Below are 13,432 nucleotides of genomic sequence, written 5' to 3'. Positions count from 1 at the left end.
ACTGTTGCTCCTACGGCACTAATCTACATTCTTAAAAGTAAGGGTGCAAGTTGGAACCAAATAAGGTTCTTGAGAGCAATGCCATAGGGCAACCATTTTAGGGTCTCTGAAGAACCATGAATGGGATGGTTCTTTGAAGAACCATACAAAAATCCAAAACCAGAAATGTTTCGGCCCTCCAGGACCAGATTTGAATAGCCCTGCTATAAGATTTTAAGCCTTATTTGCATATGTCCCAGGGTGCCTTTTGAGTGAATTTTAGAGTTACCAGTACCACCCATGACTGTGTTTGCTAGTGACAGACATGGTTATTTGATTCACTCACTTTTATCATTGTAGTCCTCACCATGATGGCATTCAAATTGTATTATTTAAAGAAATACATAGTTTATAAGGCATTCTTTTTTTAGTTTGTAGTTTTATACAGTGGCCTCAAAAAAATCATAGTTTACAGGCGACATTGGTCCTGAAAGGCACATTATGCTTCTTGCAAAGTGATGTGTAATTCCTATTGAAATCCAGCCTGAGTGGGGAAATCCAACATTTTGAATTTTTATTCACCTGCAACCTGCATTCAGAATGACTGCCAGGGCTAAGATATGAGAGTATCTAAACTGGAACAACTATTTTAGTAACGGGTGCAATAAATCCAGGTAACAGATTGGAATAGTTTAGAAAAATGTATGTTATTTATATTTGAGTAGTATAAGATTAATTAATTAATCAATCAATGCACATGCAAAAACATATATATTGAAACAAACTATTCTAAAAATCAACCTGCAACAGAGCGTGCTGAGAAATACTGATAATGATGGGCGTGGTTTTGGTTCAACTCTGGTTATTAACACCAAGACTTTGATTATTTTACACCACAGAATGTTAATTGAACTCTTTACAGTCTTAATTTACCTCCTGAATCAACACTTGAAATGTTACATGGTAAAATCAACACTAGTTAACACTGGCCAATTTGCTATATGCTGTGAAAGGGACACATCTGCAGGATTACATACATTTCAAGAACCTTTAAGAATTCTGAAGAACCATAGATGCCATGTCAAGAACCTCACACTTAAGAGCTGAGGAAGAACCATTTAAGAAGCTTAATTTTCAGTGTAGTGAGCACGTTTTGAGCTCTGCCAAGCAATGCATTTGATTGGTTTGACATGTTGCAAGGCGTCACTGGTTTCCACCCCTTTGTAGCTTCTTTCTGCCATATACTTCACCAGGCTTTCCGATTAGGCAAACCTTGTTTTCGACGAGGCTAGGGGTTGTCATGTGACAGGTCAGGCCTTAAGTGGTAAAACTGACAACAGCAGAGGTGTCCGGTGAACTGTGACCCCAGAGAGCCTAATCTCTGACCACAACCCTGGATGCCCTCTCTCTGCTTTCCACCAGTTCAACCTCGGCCTGAGACACTGAAGAGTATGTGTCCCAAATGACACCCTATTCCCTATATAGTGTACAACACTCTTAGACAAAAGGGTTCCAAAACGGTTCTTCAGCTGTCTACATAAGATAACCCTTTTTGGTTCCAGGTAGAACTATGTTGGGTTCCATGTTGAATCCTCTTTGGAAAGGGTTTTATAAAGGGTTCGTCCTGGAACCAAAAAGGGTTATCTTATGGGGACAGCTGAAGAACCCTTTTTTTCTGAGACTGTAGTGAACTTCCACTCTTCCCAGTCCCAGAGAACTAGCAGATATAGACAGATCATAGGAGAGGAGAGATAACAAGGTGAAAACCGAGAGTAGAATCTGATCCCCCGTTACAACAACAGCAGCCCTGCAGTGATAATGTGTGTGCTCCAAATGGCACCCGATTCTATAGTGGACTACTTTTGAACAGAGCCCTATGAGCCCTGGTCAAATGTAGTGCACTATAAAGGGATTATGGTGCCATTTTGAGCATAAACAATGTTTTTCTCTGTGATCATGTAATCAATAGGAAAATAACAAGATGAAATAATCTGGTTTTCCCAAAATAGGTTTTTATTTTAACAGCTGTTGTTTAGACAGTGTTTCGATGGACAATATACAAAAAAGTTGAAAAATAGGAAATATATAAACATATACTGTATGTATCTATATACAATTGTACATCATAAATTAGATATGTAAATAAAATGCAAATAGATACTTTTTTATGCACAAACAAGGTACAGACCCTGAGATAAACTATCCCAATGTGGGATTTAATGTATGTATTATACAATCCCTAACATACATTCCACTGCCCCCCAAGGAAGACTAATATATGGTACTAGAGCAAGACTGCATACATTACTTTTTGCAACTTTCCATTACTATGTTTTGCTACAGAAATACTTGCAACTCTTTGCTTGACAGAGCCTATGCCAACATAGTGGCAATACAAGATACCAGTTGAAACAGGCTCCACAATTCACATTTAACTTATGTTTCTTTGCTTCCATGGAGGTAAGATATACAATCTAGAATACTTAAGACAATACAATCCCTTCTCTGTGCTCGGCATGCTGTGTACTACTGAATATGTGACATAAATGGTTTGTTGGATCGTTCTGTGCTCCTGTAGGACAAGTCTATGACTCTGACTGACAGTGGTTATTCCATTCATAGAATAAGAATGGATTCTGATTGTGAAGACAGCTCCAGTTACATAGGTTCTTCCAGGTGTCTCACCAGAGGTGTCTCGCCAGACATCATTTTCTGTTGTACCACAAAGAGATATTATGGAATATCACCATCTAATGTTCAATTTTTTCCAATTGGAAACCCTCTAGACTTCAGTTGTAGCTGGTGTAGTGGGACTGATGCTTGAGGTACTCCTTTTCCTCGCTGTACATTTCTTCTTCCCACTCCTCGTCCTCCTCGTCATTCTCGCTGTCTGACTCCTCGTAGAAGCTGATGGTGGCCTGGACAGGGAAGTTCCTCAGGAGAGCCTCTCCGTCGCTGTACAGGTAGTCAAACGACTTGGACTTGGGCCAGAAAAGTCTGTGGTGGTGGGAAGAATAAAGAAACGTTAACAAAGCTGATACCTTTCCCATTAGTCTGAGAATTAAAACACACAAGTAGACAGAAGTGGTAGAAGGAAGAAAGAAATGTTAACACACCGACCCCTGGGAATAGCTTCAGACTGAAAACAGACATGTACTAAAGGCCAAATACTAACTTCAGATCCGCAAATGCAATTCTTGACTTTAAATAAATCAGAAAAACAATTGCAGACAAATCATGCTGTGGTGAGAATGAGATATTAATAACATATATATCTCAAATTATAATTTGGCCCTAAATGATACAGATATATTATTTGTATCGACACATTAAAACTGTTTTGGAGCAGGAGTGTTGCCTATTGGGACTTGGTACTGACCTGACAGGGTGCTGGAAGGACTGGGACTTCCCATTGAATGGGAAGAGACCTGGAACTGCAGGGGTGGAGTCTGTAGGTCTGGAGTAAGGCTGTAAATACACAGAGAGAGAGAGAGAATTAGGTGTTTATCTACCGCACTGTCCTGTCAAAACACAAATCCACAAACACCAAATGCCCTGCTATCATAACTACCACTTAGACCTCCTCCTGTCCTGCATTAGTTCACCATACTGCCAGACAGACACACAAATCCACAAACACCAAATGCCCTGCTATCATAACCACCACCTAGACCTCCTGTCCTGCATTAGTTCACCATACTGCCAGACAGACACACAAATCCACAAACACCAAATGCCCTGCTATCATAACCACCACCTAGACCTCCTCCTGTCCTGCATTAGTTCACCATACTGCCAGACAGACACACCTATATTGACCTGACCTCCTGTCCTAGCAAAACCAACACCAACACCAACACAAGCACCAACCACACCACACAAGGTACTGCCAGTTGGAGTTGGGTGCCAAACTAGGGAAGTCACAAGAGGTGTTTGCTGTGTGTGAAGTACCTGAACTTCTCTCTCCCTCTCGCTCTATCATGACAACCCTCCCTGAGGTGTCCAGTTTAGTGTTTTTCCGGCAAACAGCAGGAAAGTGCTAAGCTAGTAGGATATCTGGAGGGCACTACTCTCTGGCTGTTGCCTTCGGTGTCGGTGTGGGGCCAGCTCAGCTCAGGATAGAGCCAGGCTGCATCCCAAGTGGCACCCTATTTCTGATATAGTGCACTACTTTCTGACCAGGGCAAAAGAAATGCACTAAATAGGGAATAGGGTGCCATTTGGGATGCATACAGTCAGTAGGGCCATATGGTGCTGCAGGTCAGTCTGTCAGGGTGCAACAGACCTGCCTTCTCACCCTCTGAGCCTCAGTTGATTGGCTCAGTAACAGGAAAACAGCTAAGCACTCACACCTTCTGCTATGCAACAATGCTGCTAATGGTAATACTGCCCTCCCTCTCTCCCTCCATTCCTCTACAGGACTGTCTGACTGTCTCCTGCCTGGCCCTGGACACTGCCTAAAATGCTATCCTGCAGCTTCTCTCTCGCTTCAATCAACATTATACACAAAAACACAGGCACTATCTTACATTCTATGTGAAATTAAATGCCAGACTTTCACTGCTTTTCTCGACTTTCATATTTTCCTGTATATAAAACTGGTGACCTACATTTGAGGTGGGCTAAGTAGCCCATATTGAACAAACCTAATATAAAGAACTGCAACACAACAGAAAAGACAAAAGCTTATTATTAGGGCTAATATAAACTTACACATGACTGTCTGCTTCTCTGGCATTCCCTTTGCATATCCTTGGTCGTGAGCCAAGGTCTCCATAGTGAATCATAACTGCAGAGAGAAAGGCCGTGCAGGATGGTTGTAGTGTCAATCAAACAGAGATCATTAACATACTAAGGGATGTGGACGGAAAACGTGCTCTGAATAATTACATGTGCATGCTGGTATGAATTCACCCTACTGTACAAGCTTAAGTTAGATAATATTATTGTCTCCACATAAAAATAATATTATTCAATGTAAAATAATAGACTCCTTTTGGAAAATTACTGAAAAGGCTATTGGGTGGTGCCATAATAAAGCACATTTTACGAGTCAATATAGGTCTACACTTACTATATAAAGACATTATTGTTACATTATATCACCATCTAAAGTGCTATATATAATTCCTGGAATATTCTGTGATCTTATTTGGAGCGCTTACCTGTCATTTGTCTGCGGACGAGTGTCCATCCCTACCGGGCGCGGAGCAACAACGAAGGGCGTCTGTTTGACGATCAGACATGCGGTACTCATTTCTGTAGCTGGTATCCCTTCAATACTATACTGAATAACGATATTCCCTTTGCGGTAAACGCGGCGATATCTGCTCTGCTATAGCTTAAATAGGCGGCGAGCTACTATTGGTGCGCTTCTGTCCCGTGGAACAGCTACACTGAGAAGTATAGAAGGATGTCCAATTGGCCACAACGCCCGCGGTTTATAAAGACCTCTAGATCTGGAGGGGGTGTGGGAGGAGTTGACCTGCCAAATGACCATTGGTAGGTGGGTGAGATAAACCTCTGTGGGAGCGAGCCTGTCTGGCAAATGATTGGGGGTCAGGGCAATTTGTTGTGAAGAGTTCTCCAGTTGTCCAAACAGTGGCCCGCAGCGAGAGGGTGAGAAATCTGTTACGGCAGGGTTATTGGAAAAACACAGAGGAGGAAAGAGAGACACCATCTGTGAGAAAGACAGCGGGGGACAAATAAGGGGGAGTCATCCTATTGTTTACCAATTAACGAAGAACAGAGTTTGAGCAACCATCGAATTGGGTAAAGAACGATAGGCCCGCCAAGCAGAGACAATTCTAACACCAATGGACAGAGCAGGCGAAATATGTGAATTCCCAATGGACTCATATACCGCATTCTTATGTAGTCTTAGTTTTGGTATTATTACTTTTAATCTGAAACTATATTTAGTCTATATTAGCTAAATCCCTGTAGCCTAAATCACATAGGCAGAGGTCGTCAACAATGTTTAGTTTACAACTAATCTGTTATCAGGATAATCTACAGTTTATAATTATCAAACACTTGTCTTGAAGGACATCAACAACACCACACAGTTTCAAATGGACATGGACTCTGATATGACAGAGCCTGTAGTTTATTTATATACAGTACCAGTCAAACACTTGGACACACCTATTCATTCCAGGGTTTTTCTTTATTTTTTTACTATTTTCCACATTGTAGAACAATAGTGAAGACATCAAAACCATGAAATAACACATATGGAATCATGTAGTAACCAAAAACGTGTTAAACAAATCAAAATATATTTTATATTTGAGATTCTTCAAAGTATCCACACTTTGCCTTGATGACAGCTTTGCACACTCTTGACATTCTCTCAACCAGCTTCATGGGGTAGTCACCTGGAATGCATTAACAGGTGTGCCTTGTTAAAGTACATTTGTGGAATTGCTTTCCGACTTAATGCATTTGAGCCAATCAGTTGTGTTATGACAAGGTAGGGGTGGTATACAGAATATAGCCCTATTTGGTAAAAGTCCATATTATGACAAGAACAGCTCAAATAAGCAAAGAGAAATGACCGTCCATCATTACTTTAAGACATGAAGGTCAGCAAATCAGGAATATTGAACGTTTCTTCAAGTGCAGTCGCAAAAACCATCAAGCGCTATGATGAAACTAGCTCTCATGAGGACTGCCACAGGAAACGAATACCCAGAGTTACCTCTGCTGCAGAGGATAAGTTCATTAAAGTTAACTGCATCACAGATTGCAGCCCAAATAAATGCTTCACAGAATTCAAAGAACAGTCACATCTCAACATCAACTGTTCAGAGGAGACTGCGTGAATCAGGTCTTCATGACCGAATTGCTACAAAGAAACCACTACTAAAGGACACCAATAATAATAGGAGACATGCTTGGGCCAAGAAACATGAGCAATGGACATTAGACCGGTAGAAATCTGTCCTTTGGTCTGATGAGTCCAAATTTGAGATTTTTGGCTCTAACCTCTGTGTCTTTGTGAGATGCGGAGTAGGTGAACGGATGATCTTTGCATGTGTGGTTACCACCGGGAAGCATGGAGGAGGAGGTGTGATGGTGTGGGGGTGCTTTGCTGGTGACACTGTCTGCGATTTATTTAGAATCCAAGGCACACTTAACCAGCATGGCTACCCAAGCATTCTGCAGCGATACGCCATCCCTTCTGGTTTGCGCTTAGTGAGACTATCATTTGTTTTTCAACAGGACAATGACCCAAAACACACCTCCAGGATGTGTAAGGTCTGTTTGACCAAGAAGGAGAGTGATGGAGTGCTGCATCAGATGACTTGGCCTCCACAATCACCCAACCTCAACCCAATTGAGAGGGTTTGGGATGAGTTGGACCGCAGAGTGAAGGAAAAGCAGCCAACAAGTGCTCAGCATATGTGGGAACTCCTTCAAGACTGTTGGAAAATAATTCCAGGTGAAGCTGGTTGAGAGAATGCCAAGAGTGTGCAATGCATCAAGGCAAAGAGTGGCTACTTTGAAGAATCAAAGATCTAAAATATATTTAGATTTGTTTAACAATTTTTTGAGAATGCACCGGAGATGGCTGCTGTTTTACGGGCTCCTTACCAATTGTGTTATTGTGTGTGTTTTTTTATGTTATTTTGTACATAATGTTTTGACCGTCTCTTATGACCGAAAAGAGCTTCTGGATATCAGGACAGCGGTTACTCACTTCGTCCTGGACCATGATTTTTTTCTTTAACGAGTCGGACGCAAAGGATTTACTTCAGACACCTGACAAGGTCCAAATCCTCGTCATTCACATGAAGAAGAGACGGCGACATCAGAACGTAGGTCGGGGTGCCTTGTAAGGATACGACGCAGAGTGAGTAATCCCCCTCTACCATCAGTCCTATTAGCCAACATGCAATCATTGGATAACAAAATGGATGAGCTCCGATCAAGACTATCCTACCAACGGGGCATAAAAAACTGTAATATGTTATGTTTCACCGAGTCGTGGCTGAACAACAACATGGATAACATACAGTTGGCTGTGTTTTCGGTCCATCGGCAAGATAAAACAGCTGCCTCCGGCAAGACAAGGGGTGGCGGTCCATGTCTATTTGTCAACAGCTGGTGCACAAAATCTAATAATAAGGAAGTCTCGAGGTTATGCTCACCTGAGGTAGAGTATCTCATGATAAGCTGTAGACCACACTATTTACCAAGAGAGTTTTCATCTATATTTTTCGTAGCTGTCTATTTACCACCACAAACCGATGCTGGCACGAAGATGGCACTCAACGAGCTGTATAAGGCCATAAGCAAATAAGAAAGAGGTGGCACTGCTAGTGGCTGAGGACTTTAATGCAGGGAAACTTATATCTGTTTTAACTCATTTCTAACAGTATGTTAAATGTGCAACTAGAGGGAAAAAAACTCTAGACCACCTTTACTCCACACACAGAGATGGGTACAAAGCTCTCCCTCGCCCTCCATTTGGCAAATCTGACCAACACTCTATACTCCTGATTCCTGCTAACAAGCAAAACCTAAAACAGAAGGGACCAGTGACTCGCTCAATAAGGAAGTGGCCAGTTGATGTAGATGTTAAGCTACAGGGCTGTTTTGCTAACACAGACTGGAATTTGTTCTGGGATTCTTCCGATGGCATTGAGGAGTACACCACATCAGTCACTGGCTTCAGCAATAAGTGCATTGATGACATCGTCCCCACAGTGACCGTACGTATATCCCAAACAGAAGCCATGGATTACAGGCAACATCCGCTCTGAGCTGAAGGGTAGAGCTGCCTCTTTCAAGGAGCAGGACTCTAACCCGGACGCTTATAAGACATCACACTATGCCCTCCGACGAACCATCAAACAGGCAAAGCATCAATACTGGACTAAGATTGAATCGTACCACACCGGCTCCGATGCTCGTCGGATGTGGCAGGGCTTGCAAACTATTACCGACTACAAAGGGAAGCACAGCCGGGAGCTGTCCAGTGACACGAGCCTACCAGACGAACTAAATAACATCTATGATCGGTTCGAGGCAAGCAACACTGAAGCATACATGAGAGCATCAGCTGTTCCAGACGATGTGATCACGTTCTCTGTAGCCGATGTGAGTAAGACCTTTAAACAGGTCAACATTCACAAGGCCGCAGGGCCAGACAGATTACCAGGACATGTACTCCGAGCATGCGCTGACCAACTGGCAAGTGTCTTCATTGACATTTTCAACCTGTCCCTGACCGAATCTTTAATACCAACATGTTTCAAGCAGACCACCATAGTGCCTGTGCCCAAGGACACCAAGGTAAACTGCCTAAATGACTACCGACCCGTAGCACTCACGTCTGTAGCCATGAAGTGCTTTGAAAGGCTGGTCATGGCTCACATCAACACCATTATCCCAGAATCCCTAGACCCACTCCAATTTGCATGCCGCCCAAACAGAACCACAGATGATGCAATCTGTATTGCACTCCACACTGCCCTTTCCCACCTGGACAAAAGGAACACCTACGTGAGAATGCTATCCATTGACTACAGCTCAGCGTTCAACACCATAGTGCCCTCAAAGCTCATCACTAAGCTAAGGACCCTGGGACTTAACACCCCCCTCTGCAACTGAATCCTGAACTTCCTGACAGGCCGCCCCCAGGTGGTAAGGGTAGGTAACAACACATCTGCCACGCTGATCCTCAACACGGGGCCCCTAAGGGGTGCGTGCTCCATCCCCTCCTGTACAAGCACAACTCCAACACCATCAATAAGTTTGCTGACGACACATCAGTGGTTGGCCTGATCACGGACAACGATGAGACAGCCTATAGGGAGGTCAAAGACCTAGCAGTGTGGTGCCAGGGTAACATCCTCTCTCAAGACAAAGGATCAAGACAAAGGAGATAATTGTGGACTACAGAAAAAGGAGGATGTGCTACCCCCCCCCCCCATTCTCATTGACTGATCTATCGTGGATTAGGTTGCGAGTTTCAAGTTCCTTGGTGTCCACACCACCAACAAACTATCACGGTCCAAACACACCAAGACAGTCATGAAGAGGGCACGACAATGCCTATTTCCCCTCAGGAGACTGAAAAGATTTGTCATGGGTCCTCAGATCCTCAAAAAGTTCTACAGCTGCACCATCGAGAGCATCGTGACTGGTTGCATCACCGCCTGGTATGGCAACTGCTCGACCTCCAACCGCAAGGCACTACAGAGGGTAGTGCGAACGGCCCAGTACATCACTGGGGCCAAGCTTCCTGCCATCCAGGACCTCTATACCAGGCGGTGTCAGAGGAAGGCCCAAAAAATTGCCAAAGACTCCAGCCACCCTAGTCATAGACTGTTCTCTCTGCTACCCCACGGCAAGCAGTACCGGAGCGCCAAGTCTAGGTCTAAAAGGCTTCTTAACAGCTTCTAACCCCAAGCCATAAGACTCCTGAAGAACTAATCAAATGGCTCCCCGGACTATTTCCATTGTTCCCCCCCTTCACCCCCATTTTTACGCTGCTGCTACTCTCTGTTTATTATCCATGCATAGTCACTTTACCTACATAAACATATTACCTCAGTAACCTTGACTAACCGGTTCCCGGTTGTATTAATTTATTTTTTACTTCAGTTTATTGTAGTAAATACTTTTACACCTTTTTTCTTAAAACTGCATTGTTGGTTAAGGGCTTCTAAGTAAGCGTTTCACTGTAAGGTCAACACCTGTTGTATTCGGCACATGTGACATAACATTTGATTCGATTTTTATTTACATGATTCCATGTGTTATTTCACAGTTTTGATGTATTCACTATTATTCTACAATGTAGAAAATAGTAACAATAAAGAAAAACCCTTGAATGAGTAGGTGTCCACACTTTTGAATGGTATTGTATATATATAATATATATTGAAATATTGAATCTGAAATGTATATAGATAGTTGAAATCGGGAAGTTTACATACACTTAGGTTGGAGTCATTAAAACTTGTTTTTCAACCACTCCACAAATTTCTTGTTAACAAACTATAGTTTTGGCAAGTCGGTTAGTGTCACAAAAAGAGCCATGTTGAATAGACCAAACTGCAGCGGGAATATGGATACTCATATTTTAATTTTTAAAAAAGGAGTAAAGCATCCACTGGGAAAAAAAACAATACACACGACAGTAACAGTCTTACAGGCATACAAAAACGCAGTGCAAGAACAATCCCCCACAAATGACAAACACAAACACACCCTAATATATGGGACTCTCAATCAAAGGCAAATAGACCACACCTGCCTTCAATTGAGAGTCCCCACCCTAATTAACTAAACATAGAACCAGACTACCTAGACTAAACATAGAATACATGAATCTCAAACAGTGCCCAAAAAACCCCGGAATACTTAAATCAAATGCCATTACTAGAAAAACACCACCCCGAACCACATAAACCAAATACCCTCTGCCACGTCCTGACCAAACTACAATGACAATTAACCCTTATACTGGCCAGGACGTGACAGTTAGGACATCTACTTTGTGCATGACACAAGTCATTTTTCCAACAATTGTTTACAGACAGATTATTTCACTTATAATTCACTGTATCACAATTCCAGTGGGTCAGAAGTTTAAATAGACTAAGTTGACTGTTCCTTTAAACAGCTTGGAAAATTCCAGAAAATTATGTCATGGCTTTAGAAGCTTCTGACAGGCTAATTGAGATCATTTGAGTCAATTGGAGGTGTACCTGTGGATGTATTTCCAAGGCCTACCTTCAAACTCAGTGCCTCTTTGCTTGACGTCATGGGAAAATCAAAAGAAATCAGCCAAGACCTCAGAAAAAAAATGGTAGACCTCCACAAGTCTGGTTCATCCTTGGGAGCAATTTCCAAATGGCTGAAGGTACCACGTTCATTTGTACAAACAATAACACGCAAGTATAAACACCATGGGACCACACAGCCGTCATACCGCTCAGGAAGGAGATGCGTTCTGTCTCCTAGAGATGAACACACTTTTGTGCGAAAAGTGCAAATCAATCCCAGAACAATAGCAAAGGACCTTGTGAAGATGCTGGAGGAAACAGGTACAAAGTATCTATATCCACAGTAAAACGAGTCCTATATCGACATAACCTGAAAGGCCGCTCAGCAAGGAAGAAGCCACTGCTCCAAAACCGCCATAAAAAAAGCCAGACTATGGTTTGCAGCTGCACATGGGGACAAAGATCGTACTTTTTGGAGAAATATCCTCTTGTCTGATGAAACAAAAACAGAACTGTTTGGCCATAATGACCATCGTTATGTTTGGAGGAATAACGGGGAAGCTTGCAAGCCGAAGACTACCATCCCAACCGTGAAGCACGGGGGTGGCAGCATCATGTTGTGGGGGTGCTTTGCTGCAGAAGGGACTGGTGCACTTCACAAAATAGATGGCATCATGAGGATGGAAAATGATGTGGATATATTGAAGCAAATGGGTCTTCCAAATGGACAATGACCCCAACCATACTTCCAAAGTTGTGGCAAAAATGGCTTAAGGACAACAAAGTCAAGGTATTGGAGTGGCCATCACAAAGCCCTGACCTCGATCTTATAGAAAATGTGTGGGCAGAACTGAAAAAGCGTGTGCGAGCAAGGAGGCCTACAAACCTGACTCAGTTACATCAGCTCTGTCAGGAGGAATGGTTTGACCAAAGTTTGGTTTGACCAAAGTGAAACAATTTAAAGGCAATGCTACAAAATACTAATTGAGTGTATGTAAACTTCTGACCCACTGGGAATGTGAGGAATGAAATCAAAGCTGAAAAAAATAACTCTCTCTACTATTATTTTGACATTTCACATTCTAAAAATAACGTGGTGATCCTAACTGACCTAAAACAGGGAATTTTTACTAGGATTAAATGTCAGGAATTGTGAAAATGTAAGTTTAAATGTATTTGGCTAAGGTGTATGTAAACTTCCGACTTCAACTGTATATATATATATATATATATATATATATATATATATATATATATATACAGTTGAAGTCGGAAGTTTAGTGACTACTTTGACATTAACAGGGAAAATGTTTGATAACGACAGAAAGCCCTGGAGAATTTATATATATGTAAATGTCAAAGTAGTCACTAGCCCTATTCAATGCCAATAGTGTTATCCAGAGCGCACGTGTCATAGCCTATTCAGGTGTGAGAATCCTCACCACCGTGTTCTAATGGTCCTAATGGTTCTAATGGCCGCGTGATGGACCCTGCTGTTACGGCTTCCTTTGGAAAAGCAAACCTCGAGCCCAGCAGCTCCCGTCGAGACGGCAAACTGGCGCAAACGGAACAAATGGATAGGGACATGCGGACTTTACCATTACACAGAACACTCAAACGCGCTATCAGCCTAACCAGTCGATAATTATCAGGAGGACACTATCTATTCAACTTGCAGCATGCACAAACATAGTTGGACTGATTGCGTT

At 42.4% G+C, this 13,432-nt stretch overlaps 1 protein-coding gene across 1 annotated transcript; it reads right to left on the bottom strand.

The window, feature by feature from the left end:
- Window positions 1-1,978: 1,978 nt before the first annotated feature.
- ripply1 (ripply transcriptional repressor 1) lies at window positions 1,979-5,398 on the bottom strand. Its single transcript, NM_001141327.3, is given in 4 exon segments — window positions 1,979-2,976; window positions 3,359-3,447; window positions 4,693-4,768; window positions 5,145-5,398. Coding segments are annotated over 4 exon segments (465 nt in total). The 5' UTR covers window positions 5,237-5,398; the 3' UTR covers window positions 1,979-2,768.
- Window positions 5,399-13,432: the final 8,034 nt, after the last annotated feature.

Source organism: Salmo salar, chromosome ssa04 (genome assembly GCF_905237065.1).
Source record: "Salmo salar chromosome ssa04, Ssal_v3.1, whole genome shotgun sequence".
Taxonomy (NCBI): Eukaryota; Metazoa; Chordata; class Actinopteri; order Salmoniformes; family Salmonidae; genus Salmo; species Salmo salar.
Note: the sequence above shows the minus strand (reverse complement) of the source record. Positions and strands in the feature narration are given on the sequence as shown.